At 34.2% G+C, this 19,505-nt stretch overlaps 1 protein-coding gene across 1 annotated transcript in view; it reads left to right on the top strand.

The window, feature by feature from the left end:
* LOC111613473 (multidrug resistance-associated protein 4-like) overlaps positions 1 to 19,505 on the top strand; it is a gene marked incomplete at its 3' end in the record, with an annotated part of 134,575 nt that overhangs the window by 66,055 nt on the left and 49,015 nt on the right. The window contains exons 7-10 of the mRNA XM_023354827.1: positions 2,777 to 2,902; positions 3,179 to 3,428; positions 9,429 to 9,536; positions 13,303 to 13,389. Coding sequence (XP_023210595.1) covers positions 2,777 to 2,902; positions 3,179 to 3,428; positions 9,429 to 9,536; positions 13,303 to 13,389 — 571 coding nt within the window. The remainder of the gene's footprint in view (positions 1 to 2,776; positions 2,903 to 3,178; positions 3,429 to 9,428; positions 9,537 to 13,302; positions 13,390 to 19,505) is intronic.

Genomic DNA, 19,505 nt, shown 5'->3' with positions numbered 1-19,505 from the left:
AATACTAGTTGCAAGGACCTGCTTCGCTGGGTTTTTATTTGTGGGCAAAAAGTAACGATAGTGAAGATTAAGACAATTACATTATACCAATCTTACCCGTTTTCACAGAATGCAAGAATTAGGTCCCCCGTTTCCAGACTAATTAGAGACCTGGTCCCGATTCTATTTCTGAACGTTTCCTGTTCACGTCCAGTCAAACGAACTATTTTCAACGTTTCTGGAACGTTTACANTGATAATTCAACTACGCTTGTTGGAGAACAATAAAAACACTACACTCAACAAGCCACCAATAAAACTCAACTGCCTAACCTATAACCAAAGTCTCCTTTTAATTTGTTTTTTAAAAAAAGCGCTTGACAAACTTGCCCCGCATGCCGAAGTTGCCCCGATCTCCCCTACACTGGACAACTTTCCATGGCGGTTTCAAACGAGATTAAACTTTCTGTGTTTATTATTGTGATTAAATCATTTATTTTTTGATATTTGTTCATTTAGTTACAATTATTTGTTTTCGTGACGCGATCATTTAATTTCAATTCATAATAAGTTTCTAGATTTGCAGCATTCGAGCTGAGGATAATTACCAGGATAAAAGAACATATATTAGAACTATGTAGCATAAAAACTTTAAAAGGCAATTCAACTGTTTTTTCTTACTTAAATTACAATACCTGTTGTGTATATTAAAATATGTTTCGTTGTTTAGTTTTATTTTTTAGACTTGTGAAATGATATAATAAGCATGGTTCGCGGTGCATAGTGCCAAAATCGCCGCATGGTGCTATTTTTATTAAAATGGCGATAAAAATATAATACTGGCGATAGTACGTGACGATAAAATCCCGAGTTCGTTTCTATTGACATTTAAAGTGAAACTGAATCACTAATTATACTTCGGGAAAAGCAAAAAAATCTCGAGCTTCCGTACAATGGGAATCCTGTGCATTATACACCCAGCGATTCATGGTGTCACTTAGCAAAGTTCGGGCAGTAAAGTAAGATGTGACGTTGAAAACCGAACATAGTTTTGTACAATGCAAACAAACGTTTCCAAATTAAAGATTTTTTATTCACTAACAGAAAGTTTGGAGAACTTTTTGGGATGAGTTTTTTCATTTCGATATTTTTCAGTAGACTAAAGCAAAATTTTTGACATCACAGAACCTTTGTCACGACTTAGTGAATTTATTGACACTTGGCAAATAACTTCAACTTCCACTTTTAATTAATCCAAACAGATACGCTACAGATCGGGCTTTCGCCCCTGTTCACTCTGTTGCATAGATAGGTTGAATCTTGTGTATGCAAGCACCTTCCGTACTTCCCACTCCTTTTCCCTTCCCTCCTGACTTGACCGCCTCCCCCGCATGCCTATTAAACTTGTAACTCACTACCAGGGTGCCGCACACAGCCTCGCCTGCGACTGTATAAACATTTTATTTTAATAGTTGTAGCAAGTTTTTATGAATTTCAATGCTTAGATTTATTGAACGAAACGAAACAAGAAGAAGAAGACAGGGTTTCGACAAATAAATAAAAAAAATCACAAAACCTGAGAAATACTATTCAACACATTGCGATAAAATGTGTTATTAAGAATTATTCATTAAAAATTATTTTAAAATATTTCTGTTGCTAACAAACAACGATGTCTTTACAAGGGAATAAGCTTCCGACGTTAGTGCAAATGGACGAAAAAGTCAGGTGGTATGAGGTATGAGAATGGCATAGCGAAGTCGCATCGTTTTGTTCTTTGAATCTTTAATATTATGATCAATATTCTTACGTCTTATCTTTGTTACACTTCAAGTATCGTATTACCACTGAATTTGAAAATAAGCAGGCAGAAAATTTTATTTAATAATGTTATGCGAATATTTAGAAAGGCGTGTTTTTCTTCAGCAAAAAATAACGTCACAATTTTTAATTTTTTGTTTTATAAATTATAAATACGAAGAACAATAATACTAACAATAATGCTAATTATTCAGTATAATAATAAAATAATGCCACACGTAAAAAAATTAAAATGGATTCATTAGGTTCGAACCAACATCGACTCGCTACAGAACGTTGCCTTGTACTTGGCTATGGCCACTCCTAAACATGAAACTTTCAAATTCTTTAAGTTAGACATTCAATTTTCAGAGGCCACTTTTTTGAATATTTCGGAAAAGTGCATCCTGTTATTTGGACAAGGAACTGTTTGGTTTAAGGCTGCGTGCTCACAAAGTTCCCTTCGAATCGAAGACAGGAACTACTGGCTTTCTCTTTGTAAGTGACAGGTTTACTTTTGCTTTCCAGACGCCAAACCGATAAGGCTTCAAGCACCTAAATCAATCAGGAAGGAAAATTGGTGACAATAAACAATAACAAATGTTGAAAAGTTATTTCTCGTGTATGAGATACTCCTGTACAAAATTTTACAGATATTTCTTTTCTATTTTCTACTCTGCCCTACAATCGAAAAATTACGATTAAACGGTTCTATTTTTAGCATGAAGTGAATAAATTCAATAAACTAAATAAATTCTTAAAAAGTTTGATAAAGTTTTTACTTAGATTAAATTTAAATACGTGAAATAATCTTTAAGTTCCAAATAGTATAAAAAGGGATTCGAGTAGCATAAACGACTCTTTTGTAATAATTATTACTTGATAAATGGAGGTCTAACTTTTAATATAAGATTATTATTAAATGTAATCTATTTGTTTAGAATTTAGTTTTTTACAATTTTCCAGAATATATGTTTATAAATTCAATTACATAATAGATTACAAGCAGCTATTTTGGCAGACAAAAGATTGAATTTGTTAAACGAGATGATTGCTGATATGAGATTAATTAAAATGTACACCTGGGAATTGCCATATGCTGCATTAATAGAAAAAATCAGACTGTAAGTACAATTAAATGCAGAAAAACCTGTGTAAAACGGAATCTGAATAAGACGAATGAATTAAAAATTAAAAAATATTTCAAAAGCACGTTTAAAAAAACAAAAAAAAACACATTGATCGAAATATAAATTTGACAAACTGGATAAAAATATTGAACAATATTTGATTCTTGTTTACACAGATTTTAATATAATTTCTATATGCTAATGTGTTAATCTTTAAATAAATATTTTCAGAGTTGTGTGATTAACATTGTATAATTGTTTATATTTTAGGAAAGAAATAAAAACAATTCGAATGTTTTTATATGTAAACGGAATATCACACATATTGGCGTACCCTATATCAAAATTATTTACTCTTCTGTCATTTGTCGCAATTTTATTAATTGGAGGAGAATTAAATGCCAAAGTTGTGTTCGTTACAATGCTTTATTCCCTGTACATTTTGAACAACATAATTGGTCTATTTTCTCATTCTATGAGTTTTCTTGCAGAAATATTGGTTTCTTTGAAGAGAATACAGGTAATAAACAGTTTCATATCTATTCTTTTGTAATTTAACTACTGCAATACTAGTTTAAAAATTATTTGAGAATGACAATATTTAATTAGTAATATTATTGTAATTGAAAATATCAAATGTTAACACCTGTCAATAACGAAACTTGAATAACTCTGCAATATAAGCAGGAAAAGTCTACTGAATAGACAACATTTTATGGTAAGTTATGTAATAATCCAAAAACCTTTCCCACGCGAACATGCTAAGGATAGATACGAAAATTTAATTTAACCTGAATAATGCCTGAAATTAAGGTTTCACTTGTAAATGAAATCGTTTTATTTTCTATTTTCACTATATATTATAGAAACTGCATTCTGAAAATGAGTCTGAATTTACTCACATTAACGAATGTCACATTCAGATGACATTCTGATCGATAAAAGTTTTAATCCATACATTTCTGTTGAATACTTTAAAGTGTTAATAATTTTCAAGATTCGAATAAGTTTATAAAAACTAAATTTTCATAAATAAGCAACAAATAAAATTAGTTGCATACAATTAGAATAAGGTTACACAGAAACGTCAGCTTGCATTGTATGCAGAAGTTTGTAACTAAGCAACACGCGATATTTAAGAAAATTCACGAAAATTATTCGAAAAATTATATCAAAATAACTTTATATCACTATCACTGCTATGCGATTAAAATTTCTCGCTTGAAGACTAACTTACTGTTCACGTTTTTGTTTTTGTTAAACTCTGCTTCTCTTTTGAGTAATAAAATAGGTCATTTTATGCTTATAGTTTGGCCAAGCCATTATATCAATGACCTGATAGGAAAGGTTATTATTGATGCGGTGTTTTCTATAGCCTACTTCATAGATAAATATTGGATACTAATTAGGTTGGCTTCCCCAGCATAATATGCGGACATTTTAAATACACTTTGGCAGTTCCATTGATAAAAAAACTTAGATCTTTTAATTTTAACACTAGCTTGCTAAATGTTATTTGACGCTATAAGCTTATACGGATTATATCTGAATACTTTCTACTGTTTAATTACTAAGCACTAGTTGCACTGACTAATAGCAAACGTGTTTATTTGGAAAAAAATTTTAAAAATTCCCTTCCACACTTAATATCATACTTAATCAATAGATTAGTTTTTTATTAATACGATATTTGTGAGAATCCGAAGAGGATGTGCCTGTTAGATGTAGTTGTAGTTGTGTGTGTGTGTGTGCTATAATCAGTGCTTGTTGCTGGATTATCATGAGAGGTTGCGTGATTTTCATTAATGTTACATGTTTCTGTCTGTTGTTGTATTTGATCAGCAACCTGTTGTTTGATAAGTTCAAGTGTTGTTTGTGAGACAAGGTTGTTGTGTATAATTGTTCTTTTTTAATCAACACTTCTTGATTCGTCGACAGTCAAGTGAGGATATTGCTGTGTCAATCTTAGAGTAGTTGTCCATTCCATCCATTGGCATGGTTTTCCAGCTTTTGTGGTATGTTTATGCATTGTCACAGAAACACCAGGGATAGGTTGGTTCCTCTCATCTGTTGAGGGCATTGCAGTAGTCATGCTTGGGCCGGCGCTGCTATTGCCACCAGTAACGAAAGGAGACTGTGGCCTCTTTTCGATCGTGAGCCTCTGCCTAACGCAAACCGTATTCACCCTGACAAAGTCCGAGTCGGTATCACACATACATCTGATTACTACTATTATAAATATCTTCACAGAATGTGGGTGTGATCAATGTTAGATTTATTACACTCCATATACTTTACTGGCATGGGAATCTACAAGTTCCTTGTGTTGCAGCCTGTATTGCTCTATGGATCAGTAAAGTTACTGGAATCTCCCACCACATCAAGGTGGTGACCACGAGAGAGTTATTATTATTATTATTATTATTATTATCAATTTCCGATTATATTATAAGATTTACTTTGAAAGAAGGAAGGCAATATTTCTTGGACAATATTCTTGCGTTATTGGTACAACGGTTAGGTAACTGTACTCAATTAAAAATATTATTTTTGGTAGCTGTTATTATGATCTACGTATATATGTATATATATATGTATATATCTCTTTAATCTGACATTAAGTTCGGTAGACTATCATTACAGCTCTCAGGTTAGACACTTCTTTTATTGTTTGTACATATGCATTTCGGCCTTATATAAATGCTGCCCCTCTTCAGTGCAATACTATGGTTCTGTATTTTAAAACCACGGTGTATAGCGGTGTATGTTTCCAATGTTACCCGCTATACACCGTGGTTTTAAAAGACAAAACCATAGTATTGCACTGAAGAGGGGCAGCATTTATATACGGCCGAAATGCATATGTAGAAACAATAAAAAAAAGTGTCTGACCTGAGAGCTGTAATGATAGTGTACCGAACTTGATGTCGGATTAAAGAGACATACATACATAACTCAATAAAAAAAAACATAGAACAATAATATAATAAAATATTAATAATAATCTTATTTTGTACTTTTTGATTAGTCGTATTCGACTATCGGTCAAAGCTCTCCATGCCTTTCTATCTTGCACGGTCTCTTTCAATTATAAACAATTCAGTGTCTTTTTCAATTGAGTAAAACTACGGAATCCTTGGTCGACCTCGCTCTCGTTTCTGCTAACCATTCCCAGCACGACCGCTTTCTCAAGTTCTTATTATATGATTATAGAAGGACAATTTCTGTTTGATGATCTGGGATTTCATTACATTGGTTAGATTCTGTTTAAAACAGTTTTGCTGGTGATCCTCGCTGTACATGGGATGCGCAAAAGCCGTCTCCAACACAACATTCGTTCTTACATTAACATTTATTTATGTATAATACAAGCATGTTTTGATCCCGCTATGCATAATCAGGCAGAGAACAGAGGTTATAATATAAATAATGTCACCAACACCACAGTTCGAAATCGTCTATCTTTCTTTTGTCCTCTTTCTTTATAGTCCACGTTTCACAGTCATATATGGCCATAGGAAAAATAATCGCATTAACTAATTTGCATTTAGTTTGGAGGGAGATGTCTTTGCTCTTTCAAAAGCTGTTTATACTTATTATCGAAGTTTGTCCAAGATCTATGCAGGACTGATATCAGGACAGCAATCGACATTATGGTCGATTTTGGACCCGAGGAATGTAAATTGTTCTAGTACTTCGATTTCTTCATAATTGGTCTCTATTTTGACTTTCGCATTATTCGCAGTTATAATTATTTTTGTCTTCTTGTAGATAAGAAGCAGCTCTATCTTTGCACTTTAATGCTTGGCTTTCAGTAACAACTGCTCTAGATCCTCCTGACTTTCCGTGAGCAGCGTGATGTCATCTACAAATCTCAGATTATTAATTTTCTATTAATTTTCACTCCAATATTATGCTCATTCAAATCTGCTTTTCTCATCGCCACCTCTGCATACAAAGTGAATATTGATGGTGAAATGATTCAGCTGTAGAGGGTATTCCTTCTAATTTTGAACCAGTTTTTTATGACTATTTCATACATTGCTTCCTGACCAGTATACAGCGATCATTAGAGCTGGGTGGTTGCGGTAAAATACCGATTTATTTGAGGCACTTCTACAACTTGATCAATACAATAGACAACATCTTTTATATTTTTTCGCTGTTTCCATCATCTATGGACGATTACAATATAATCATGTGTTCCTCTTTCCTTTGGGAAACCTGCTTGTACATCTGGTATCTCTCTAAGGTTGAGTACATACGCTGTTGAATTATTTTCATAGAATCTTACTAGCATGTGAAATAATAATAATACAATTGCGTAAATGAAACAGTAATCATAATGAAGTATTTCTTTCTAATAGCTATATATTTACGAAATTTAGATATAACTTTTTTTCAAGAGTTTTCGTTTTTTTATTTTTGTGATATAAATATGATTGAATAGTCACATTCAAACGGCAAAATGGTGACTAAATGCGGACTTCATCTCGTGGTAACGAATAGAATACGAATGTGAATATATTGTCAAGCAATTAAGCCGTTGAAAAGTTTTGAATCATAATGTTCTAAATGTTTGAAGAGGAGGAGTAAGACTAAACGGGAATGGGCTACGTCGGTCTGTAAAAGTATAAAAGTAGATGAGAAAGTTTATTAAGAGTTAAATAAATTTTAAAAAAGGATATATTCTGAATTAAATTTATTCATAAGGACATTGAGACTTGGGCCCAAACAAATCATACTTAGCCAACTGCGGATTAAATATTAGTTAAAATCATTGCGCTACTTGTATATCTGTTAAGTACAGATTTCAAATTATTCCAGATCATTCACTCCCCGATGTACGGACATTTTTAGTCAAGTTTTCTACGGATAATTTAAATGACAGTCTGGAATGAAATATTAAACCAAGATTGTATAAACTGGATATAGCAATTTTAATATCTTCAGCATGGTCATTAATGAATGAAGAGGAAATAAGTGATATTTATCAATGTAAGCATGATGGGGAAGTTAATAAGTACAGTAGATCCCCTATAAGACTGGTTCCTATAATTACGATTCCTATAAGACGGCGAAAAAACTGTGGCGCTATCCGTACACAATGGTAAAATAACTCCTATAATTACGTAAAACGTCGTCGGGCAGTGGAACTACTTTCCCGCCATCCGTAGCGCCACGCTACGGAGAGTTTAGGCGAACTACCGTCTTTACAGTGTGTAAATTAGGTACCCTAAGTCTAATACAGTACTGTAATTTTATACATTTCTTGTGAAAGAAACATTTCTTATTCAACGGCCATAAAAATTATTTATATTAATGATGTCTCCAAAGTTCAACGAAGTTTTCGCAGAAAAATAACATCAGAAATCGCGGCCGCAGTTTGCTCAGGTGTTCCGCGACGAAAACATGCTTTAGCAACGGCGATGTCGAATGTTGCACACTCGGTAAGTAATCCTACAATTTTTTGTTTATAGCGTAGTTTATACAGATTATTTCCAAAAAAAAATATACGTATTTTGGAAATGTTGAGTCGGATTAGTCTAGAATCGATTAATTTTATGGAAGAAAAATTTTTCAAACAGCCGTAGTCCGTAAACTTCACAAGTGTTGGGCTGTGATTGACTGTGATTCCTACAAAATCGGATTCATAAAGAATGGAACGTATCTACCGTCTTATAGGGGGATCGACTGTATCAAAATAATATTAAGTGTGCAAACTAATTTTCAATATTCTGACAATACACTTTTTGTTTATTACGGAATAGTTTAGCATAAGAAGGATTTTCTAAAAATGTATTCGAATACTGACACATTTAGTTAAAATTTTTTGCATGACTTTTCATAAAATCTGTTAAAAATATTTCTTTTATGTATGACAGAAGCAATTTTACAATACAAATTAACTTAATGGTGCTGTATTTTTTTGATATAGGTAATAAATTTAGTAAAAGTTGTTCAAACCTAATAAATGTCTATATAGTGCTTTACACAGGTTTTTGCATTTTCTTTCTCTGTGAGGAATCACGTTTATATATGACTCATATAACAACGATATATTCAATTCTATTAAATCTGTGTACCATACATATAATTAAACAATTTTACAAGTAAAAAAAACTGAAATGCATCCGTCATACAAATATTGCTATTTAAAACTAAATCTGAAAATACGTATAGTAACTTAAATTACAAGTTCATAATATTCGTATTTCAACGTTCATGACACACCTTATAACCAATTTTTCTACAAAAGTAGTAATCATTTTTAGTCATTTTGTTCTGACGTCTTTTGTTATATAAATTAACTTTGTAGCCAGACTATACCTCGAGGAAATCGGGTAGTTAGACACAAGGCTAGACATTATTGAAATAGATCGTGTTTTAAAAAATACTTAAGTTTTTTTAATGACCCCGTGTTTAAATCCCTAATTAATATCATAGCACCTTAACCACCGTATTTCGTGGTGTACAAACTACCATTAATATAAACAACATTTTCGAAATTTTAATTTAGGGTTTTCTACTCCTTCATGAATACGAGAATAATGCTGTCAAAACTGTAGAAGAAGAAGATAATTTAAATGAAATACGCATGGATACTGTTACAGCTGCATGGAAAAAAGTAAGACTTGATTTTAAATTTAAGTTTTTCAATGATAATAATAACTTTTGCGATTAGTTTAATTCGATAATTTTAAAGTACAGTAGATGTAACTTAATTAGAAGCATTTTTACAAAAAATGATTGATCGCCGCTAATTGTTCTGTTTTTTTCAATTTATATATTTTTAAATTAATAAAAAAGTTAGCGATATCCATTAAGATTTCAACCAAAACAACAGTCATATTGATTTACCAGTAGATAAGTTAATAACACTACAGAATACTGATAGCTAGTATCGGGATGACACTCGACGGATGAGTTGGACACGTGGAGTTTTCCTGGATTTTATTTACGTGTGTAACGTCTAAATTGAAAAAGCCTTTATCACAGAAAGTCATTTCAGAAGACATTGCTATGTTTGAAGATTACTCTTGTGTTACTTTCTTTATCACGTAGATTCATTTAAAAAAATATTTTTAATAATACAGATTTTGCTCCACAAAATTCACTTAAAAAGTTACTTGAAACAAAATTAAAGTAACTTTATTAATCGATGATGCAATTTTTATTGTGATAATGATGTGAGACATAAATAATATTAATGAAATTTTTTATTAAAATTTACCGTAGAATCCTGCACCTATTTACGCATTAGTTGTGATATTTTTCTTTTGATTGTTTCTCAATATTTATATTGAGTTTACATTGTGTCGAATTTACAAATAACTTTAATTCGATAACGAATTTTACATCAATTAACTTTACTACAATAGCAAGTGTACACGTGACCTCATATAACACAATTAGTATTGTAAATTTACCAAACATTGTGGCTTGAAACATTTCAAGTGAAAATGCTTGCTAACCAGGTCTCTGATATTAGTTTAAAATAGTAAAAAATCGAATTGCCCACCAATGGCCGAGTGGACACCGTCTCATAGTGACAGTGATCAAATCCTAAAGACTGGTAGTTTGGTTGTTGGTTCGCGTTTCGATTTGGCAAGCTGGAAACTTTGAGTTTCTGGGTTTTTTTTGGAAATAACGCCTAAATAGAAACCATCTCCCTATAAAATTCATTCCTGGAAAACATTGTATCCCTGCTTCGTGTATCCTTTGCCGTCTTTTATAAGATCAGCTCTTCCATCGCCTTTGGATCTATTTCCTGTCTTGCTTCCCTTTGGAGTAAAAAAGAATAGCAATACACACTTCTATACTCAGGAACAGGAAAATCGAATTGCAATGGAAAATATTTGCAACTTATCAAAAGTAAAGTGAGAAAACTTGTTAATAAAAAGGTAGTTTTTAAGGACAAGGAGACTTAACTCTTCTTGTTAAATTCATTTTTTGTTTAGTTTTCTTTCTATTCCCGCCATTCTCTTTCTTGAATGTTCTCAAATGGACTGCAGACATTGGCGTAGCATTGAAATTTAATGAAGCAAGTGACATGGTATTGATATATAAACAAGTGTATCGCTGATGGAATGCCAAAAACTTTTTGTCCAATCAGTGTTTAATTGTAAGCTAAATTTGTGATATTCCTCAATAATTGTAGGCGATGCCCGATCAGATTACAACTATGCTTAATAAAAGATGGATCTGTTTNACATGGTATTGATATATAAACAAGTGTATCGCTGATGGAATGCCAAAAACTTTTTGTCCAATCAGTGTTTAATTGTAAGCTAAATTTGTGATATTCCTCAATAATTGTAGGCGATGCCCGATCAGATTACAACTATGCTTAATAAAAGATGGATCTGGAGTTCTGGCTGGCCAACAAAAGATATCGCAAGACATTTACTTAAATGGCATGCCGTGTGTGGCTGGGCATTGTCTTTGTTGAATAATATGCTATTCTGGGTGCTAAGAAAAAAGATGTCTCGGAATCTCGTGATCTTATCGCTGTGTTGTGAGAGTGCCATCTACTTCTACTAAAGTATTCTGCTGTCAAAAGAAACGACACAACGATCTATCGACTTATAACTTTATGTATCAAAAACGAGTAGCTGTTATTTTAACTTGCAGTATACGAAAGTAAAAGGCAGAGTCCATAATAGGCAGAATGTCTCGATACACGCCTATGCGGGTTGCAAGACACAGATCAAAAGGAAAATGAATCTTCACTAAATACAATTCATTTTCAATCAGAACAATTCCATATTAATCCAGCCCTTCACCACTGCAACCTTTATTGACGATGGCTACGAGTCAGTGACGTCTGGCATATTGGCCATCGTGAGCATAGATTCCGTTAGTATAATTGTTTAGGAATGGTCTTGATTGTCACTTTAGTATTGGTAACATGTTACAGTCGTTCTCAAAAGTTTAAGACCACTAGTTGTTTTCTGGTATTTTATACATTTCTTTATTTGCATAGATTATTACATCATCTCGTGTGTTGATTGCATCAGATGCATTCCGCTGGTATAAACAAACTTGTGTGCACGGTTTATCAGCAGATATTGACTCAAATTTTGCATAGATAGTGCTGTACTGAAATTATTATAATGAGTAAGAAACCTTCACTCACTGTTGCAAAACGAACAGGAAAATGTTGACCTTGCATTAAGTCGGTTTTTCTGAACATCAAATAACTTGTAAAGTAAACGAGTAAAACACCCGTTTATCAAGCAATCAGTAATTTAAAAAAAAATACGTCTTCATATGATAACCATGTGACAAAAAAAGTTTATCTACTATCATCAAGAAGCTGCAACAATAAAATTTCATTAGATCTGCTTTTTCTATGTGTCGTCGTAAACTTTTGCAAACGACTGTATATAATCGATAGTGATGACTTTGGTGCTATTATAGGTGCTCGAATAATAGTGCTATCGTTCCATCTATCTTCTCTCTAGACGAGCCGTTGCCTGGTTTTCTCTGAACTTGGTCATGCATAAGTGCATTGTCTAATTGCAGCGTCACTCCGACATAAATGATCGGCGATATGTCGATTTGTGCAATTAGTTTTTTTGTCTGATAAGTCTTCTTTCAAAGTCAGTCATATACAGTAGTTGTACTGACATGAATTCGATGGCAAAGCATTGTTCACCAACCCTGAAGATCATCACAATCAATGTCCTTTAGATTTGTATATGTATAGCAAGTCGTTTGAAAAAAAAAATCATTTATATGTACATACTGTTCATCATTGCATTGGGTATTGCCAATGTACTGTAGCTTAGATTATTTAGTTTGTGTTACTTTTTATCATTTGTGTATTTGGTCGAAAAATCTAATAGAAATTCTATTGAAGTATGATTATTTTTAAGGGATGTCTCAACTTCCTTTTCAAAAAGTGTTTTTTATATAGATTCGGATATGTATAGCAAGTCCATTTTGAATCTTAATTGCAATTCCTGACAAAATATTTCGAATTTCTCTATAATAGTATTTTCGTTGCTAGTATTGCATCATATTACCACTAATTTGAATTTGTTTGGAATGTAACGAGTCACAAACAAGTTCAGAGAACGTTCTCATTGAAGAAATTCCTATCACGTGATATTCTCAATGTGTCGTGTTAGAACTCACATAACAGAACAAAACTTCATTAAACGGTGACTGAAAAATTCCGGTTTATCGACTTCATTTTACTGGGTGTCACGTTATTAATATGTTACGAGACATTCAATTGACGTACGATATATACTGTACAAATAATTTATTTTAAAAATAATAAACTAATTAATTTTAAATTTGATAACATGATTGAATTATTAGTATGTAATTGTATTTGATTTATAACGTTTAAGATTAGTTTTGCTTGTTTGTTGTTTTAAAAGGGAACCGAACCAACGTTGAATAGGATATCTTTAAATATGCAACCTGGAGAATTATTACTTGTTGTCGGTCACGTTGGATCAGGAAAGGTAATGTCTTTTTTTTCAATTTATTTTAAATTAATTATATGCTTTACGATTTAACGACTGTTTGAAAAATTACAAAAAACGTAACCATTTATCTGTTTATAATGAAAAGACTTCAAATTTTAATACTTCATTTTGTTATTTAAGATATTTTATTTTTTTTTTATTTTAGTTTTATTTGATTTCAATTCATGAACATAGAAAATATAAATAAAAGAATTCTTTATTGCTTTTCTTCGTCATGAAATCGATAAATAATTCCAAATCTACAAGTTATTCTTATTGTATATTTTCCAAGAAGTATTAGTTTATAACAATTGATTTTAGAAATTTTTGCACAAGAACATTGTGCATGTATAACTGAATTTTTTTATTATTAATTTTTGTACGTCCCTTTACGAAAGTTTATTTGTAGATAAAATTTTATTGATCACGTGCCTTTGTTTCCTTATTATACAGTTTACCTTTCTGTATAAGTATCTACTGGGACAATCCTATTAGTAGGACTTTATTTTAAAAGTTCCGGGCTTTGTACATTGACGAAATTAACTCACAAAAAAACTGTTTATTTTTTACCTGTTTCACCTGTACACACTCAGCTGATTGCAAAAGCAATGTCTACATTAAACGACGCTGGCTAGAATGCCGTTTAAAATGCGTTGCAATGTCGACGATCGTTTATTTCTGAACGCCATCTAAACGGATCACGGCAACAAAATGTTGGCTCTTACTTTTTTTGCTGCTATTCCCCCTCGCTCAGAAGTCGTTTATCTAATCACGGGTTTGAGGTTGCACGGTTTTATTTTCTGAATGCTCTTCTACTTTTCTTCACCTTTAGTTTAAAGTGCATATTTATCCTGGTGTGCTCTTAGTGTTTCTACTGTCTACGTTTGAAATTCGTCAAGATGGAAAAAACCGTTATAGACTTTTTTTAATGAAGCATACAGAATAGTACATGAATCTAAAGGTTATATAGCATAGAGCTCAAAGAAACGCATGAGCTCGGCACAGAACATCAAGTTTGTAGTGGACCAGATGCAGAAGATTATTGACCTAGCGGTCAAAAGCATTAAGGAAAATAGCAAACAGGTGGAGATAGAAAGTCAAGATGCCTCTATGCAGCAGGAGGCCTCCCCGTGCACCTCCAAAGGGGCAGAGATATGGAAAAGATCACTCTCTCAAAACAATGACATCTTGTGTACGGGAGCTACACCACCAATACCAGTTCTGCACCCCCCACGGACGGTATTCACAACCAACAATAAATTGGAGGGACTCTGTGAGAAGCTTGAAACATTGCTAGGGGGAAAACTTTTACCAGCCATCGACAGACTTCATGAGGAGTTTTCTTTTAATCGGCTTAAAGATTTAACAATAAATCTTGAAAATCTATCTGACACTGCAAATCACAAGAAATTGAAACAAAGGCTCCAAGAAATGGATATAAAACTTGATAAGATTGCCAACATTAACCAACAGGTGGGAAACAATATTGATCATCTCTTGAACAGGCTAGATCTTGAACTTCCGATGACTCAAATGGAGAGAATAAATGAAAAATTTGAAAAACTTTTCGAGGACGGACCAATTGAAGAAATCTTGATAAATCAAAGATGTATAAATAAACAAATAGAACAAGTAAGTACCCATTCTCCTCCTAGCAGCACGCAACATTCATATAGTGCTGTCCTCCAGTCTGGAAGCTTTATTGATGCTGCAATGTCGCCCAGAATTACAAAAAACAAAACAGGAGTTTTGCTCCTATACAACAAAGAAAACAACTGCAATAAGCTTAGGAGGACCATTCATAAACAAAGAACCAACAGGATGCTGACAGACTACAGGAATACATCTCAAAAGAAATCGCACAGAACGAAATTAGAAAACCGAAGAAACGTCTACCCCATGTTGTCATATACTCAGTGTCAAAGAGAATTCCAAGGGAGGAACTTCCGGGCATTATTTACAGTCAAAACGCTTGCATTTATGAGAACTGCACCAAGGAAGAATTCTTCGAGGCATTTAAGATAAAATTTGACATGGGAAAGATAGACATAAATTACAAAAACTGAGTTGTCCAGGTTACACCAAGTCTGCGCAAGAGTTTGCTGATCATGGGGAAAATCTCAATTGAATGGTCCAGGTGCAAAGTATCGGACTTCTGTCTGGTATTCCATTGCTACAGGTGTTGCAGATTTGGGCATTCTGCCAAATCCTGTAGTCAGGAATCACCAACATGTAGCCACTGTGCGGGCCAGCACTATTTCAAGAACTGCGATTGTAAAGACAAACCTCCAGTATGCTGCAATTGTACGCATGACAAAGTAATAAACTTTCATCATAATGCCAGAGATAACTCTTGTCATGCACACATTAGAATTAAAACAAATATAATTAACAGAACCGAATATGGAACTGCACAACAATTCAGAAATCCGTTTTATGCAATATAATACTGGCAGAAGCATTGCCGCAACATCTATCCTTACTTCTAAAATGAACAACTTTGATTTTATTATTGGTCAGGAGCCATGCACTATTCATAATCGCCCAGCTTGTTTACCGTCTACTTCGATTGCTCTCACTGGAACCTTGGAGTACCCGTGAGCTGTTAATATACTTCCCAACAATGATCTGTCTCTCCTTCACCGGTAAAATATTAGTTCCCAATACATTTGCTGTACGGAACTCATCATAGACTGCAGTAGATATATTATTATAAACTTCTACTGTCCAAAAGACATTGATTGTGATGAAATTTTTGCAAATATCCAGAACTGTATTAACAAATTTCCCAACGCCTATTACGTTTTAGCTGGGGACACTAATGCCCACTCCCCAACCTGGGGAGGAGAGCAATTGGATCATCGAGGACGTCAATGGGAGGAATTCCTAGCTCAAAATGATCTCTTGGTTATGAATGATCCAACATCCCCTCCTACGTTTGTCTCCAGTCGCGGGCACAGCTGGATAGACATCACAGCTTGCTCCATTGGATGTGCCCCTGGGATTTTTGGTTGGAAAGTTCTCAATGACTCATTAGAAAACCACGCAATCATAACATTCAACATTGGTGTCAGCACTGATAATCACAGACAACCTAGACTAAAATTCAATTTCAAACATGCAGATTGGAGCGGTCTGACTACTTTCCTACATGACAATCTTGTTCATTGTTACCACAGGGACCCGCATATTACTAGGGAAAATATTGAAAGGAATATCCAAACTATCAACACGGCTTGTAACTTATATATCCCTAAATACAAAAATAAGCGTAGACCAGTCCCTTGGTGGACAGAAGATCTGAAAAGTCATCGCCTCACCGTGATCAGATTAAGAAAAAGGTTTCAAAGGTGCGATAGGGAACAGCAAAGAACAAATGCTAAACAACAATTCCTAGTGCAACTGCGCACATACAAAATAGAAATCAGAAGGGCTAAACAAAAATCGTGGGAAAAATTTTGTGCTGCAGCCGCTAAGAGCCCTTGGGGTTTATTACTCGGTACTCTACTGAGAAAATAAAAAAACGACAAATACTGTACTCCTCAACTGCTGGGCAGGACTTTTTCCAAGCTGCCAATGAAAAAATGAGTCAATTCTGTTTACAAGACAATACACAGGAGGACACAGATTTCTAACAATGGTACGGAATCAAGTTAACAGTAAAATTAATACGTTGAACACCCCGGATTTTCAAATACACGAGACTAATCGCGCTTTTTCCAACATGAACAATAAAAAAGCCCCTGGATGCGATGATGTCTCACCAGAATTGGCTAAACAACTCTGGAACATCGTTCCTACCCATCTCTTAGAAATGCTTAATGCATGTCTCCACCATGGAATCTTTCCTCGATCGTGGAAGCACGCCAGGGTTGTGCCGGTTCTCAAACCCGGTAAAACAGGAGACTGTAGGCCTATTTCATTGCTGCCAGTTCTTGGCAAAGTACTTGAGAGACTGATCACTAATAGGCTCTTCTGGCACATGGAAAGGCACCAACATCTTCATGAACAACAATTTGGCTTCAGGCCACAACATTCTGCCGAAGATGCCATTGAAAAAGTTATTCAAAAAACTAAAAACCTTCTTGAGGAATATAAATATTTGATGGCGATTAGTGTTGACATTGAAAAGGCCTTTGATAGCGCTTAGTGGCTTATGATTTTACTCTGTCTACGAGAAAGAAATTGCCCGTCTAACATATATGGTATAATCAAGGACTATCTAAGTGAAAGAACTGCTGAGCTAATTTGTGGGGCACATAAGGTTCACAGGGATATGGTCCGGGGCTGTCCACAAGGCTCTGTTTGCGGTCCTCTTCTGTGGATTGCCCTTTTTGATGATTTTATGAAACAAAATTTCGGTCAGCACGAAATTAAAGCATACGCTGACGATGTGATTGTACTGTTTGGTGGTAGGTCGAGACGGGACATAGAGCATAATGGGAACAAAATACTCGAAAACATTCTTAAATGGGGCAAAAGGTTTAAGCTAAACTTTAAAGCCAGTAAAACAAAGTGCATAGTATTTAACAAACCGGGTCAACAAAATTTCTATTTAAGAGTCTCAACTATCAAGATGGAAGGGCAAACTGTTCACGTCGATAAATCCATCAAGTACCTTGGTGTGATCCTAGATTACCGACTCCTTTGGAATCCTTATGTTGAATATATTAATGACAGAATTGGTAAGATCTTTAATGCATTTTCGAGCATCGCTTGTAATCGTTGGGGTTTAGCTGTGGAAGCCCAGGAGGCAATTTATAACCAGATTTTCTTACCAATCTGTACATGTGCATGTGGCAGTTGGAGCCATGACGTTAATAAGGCTCACATTATCACCGCTGCCCAGAGGAGAGCCCTTTTACAGATTACGAAAGCGTATCGCACAATTCCGAATACCACTAACCAGATTTTGGCGAAAAAAGCACCAATTGACAAAGTAATCACTCTTTTCACTAGGATGTGGCAAATTAAATGGGGTAAAGACGTCCATATTGGTGACATTTGCATCAGTTATGACGACATTGAACATAAAGTTAAGTTTGCAAATACTAGACACCCGGCAACTGAAAGTAAAATCTACTTCGACAACCCTGTCCAGACCAAAATCCAAATCTACACGGATGGAGCAAAGGCAGATGGAAATGTGGGGTGCAGCTTTTTGCTTATGGTGACGAACAAGAAATTGACATAGGCCAATTCCGACTTGGCAGCAACTGTACAGTTTTGCATGCAGAACTCTTTGCCATAAGTAAAAAAGTTGACTGGGTTAATTGTCATTACGATAATAAAAGCATAAATATCATCTCTGACAGTGCTTCTACACTGACCCTTCTAAAGACCAAAACCTATAACTGCATTGCAGTTGCTATTTAGGATGCAATCAACACTTCAAATTGTGAATTTTTTTAAACTGGACAAGGGCGCACATGGGCACACTTGGCAACGAGAGGGCAGATTCTCTTGCCAAAGAGGCCTCTACCAATCAAGACCTTCCTTACGCATATAATAAACTGAATAATAAAACAGTCAAAAGTCTGCTCTGGCAGAATCTTTTAATGGAATGGCAGATGGATTGAAATAGTTACACAACCATAACTTCAAAACTTATTAATAATATTAAGGAATTTCTAAAAAATAAATGGTATTCACCCAGCCATAAACTTACTCAGATGCTATCCAACCATGGTGCTTTTCACTCTTACTTGAGTAGATTCAAATACCCTCACGACCCTAATTGTACTGTTTGTGGTACACCGGATGGAAATTTGCACTACATAATAGACTGTCCAATGATGGAATTGGAAAGATTTTCTCTCAAGATTATCCTGGAGGCACACGATGTGAACTGGCCTCCTCAAAATCTGGACTGCATTTTTGAGCATAAGGACTCATACGATGCCTTCATTCACCTAACTGACATGTACTTCAGAAGAACCACAGTCCCTTTCTACTGATGGACGTCTCTTCTTTATTTTGTAATCCAATCCTAAATTTGTACATACGCGTTTTCTTGTTCAGGTGCAGGTAGCACCTTTGCATGCCTCGAACTGTGGTATGCCTCTTGTATATTCCAATTGTTTATTTTATTGTATTCCTCATTACATTGTATT

The sequence above is a fragment of the Centruroides sculpturatus genome, unplaced genomic scaffold (assembly GCF_000671375.1).
Source record: "Centruroides sculpturatus isolate CEXI.00-Female unplaced genomic scaffold, Cexi_2.0 scaffold1714, whole genome shotgun sequence".
Taxonomy (NCBI): domain Eukaryota; kingdom Metazoa; phylum Arthropoda; class Arachnida; order Scorpiones; family Buthidae; genus Centruroides; species Centruroides sculpturatus.
This window is presented reverse-complemented; position numbering and strand designations above follow the sequence as displayed.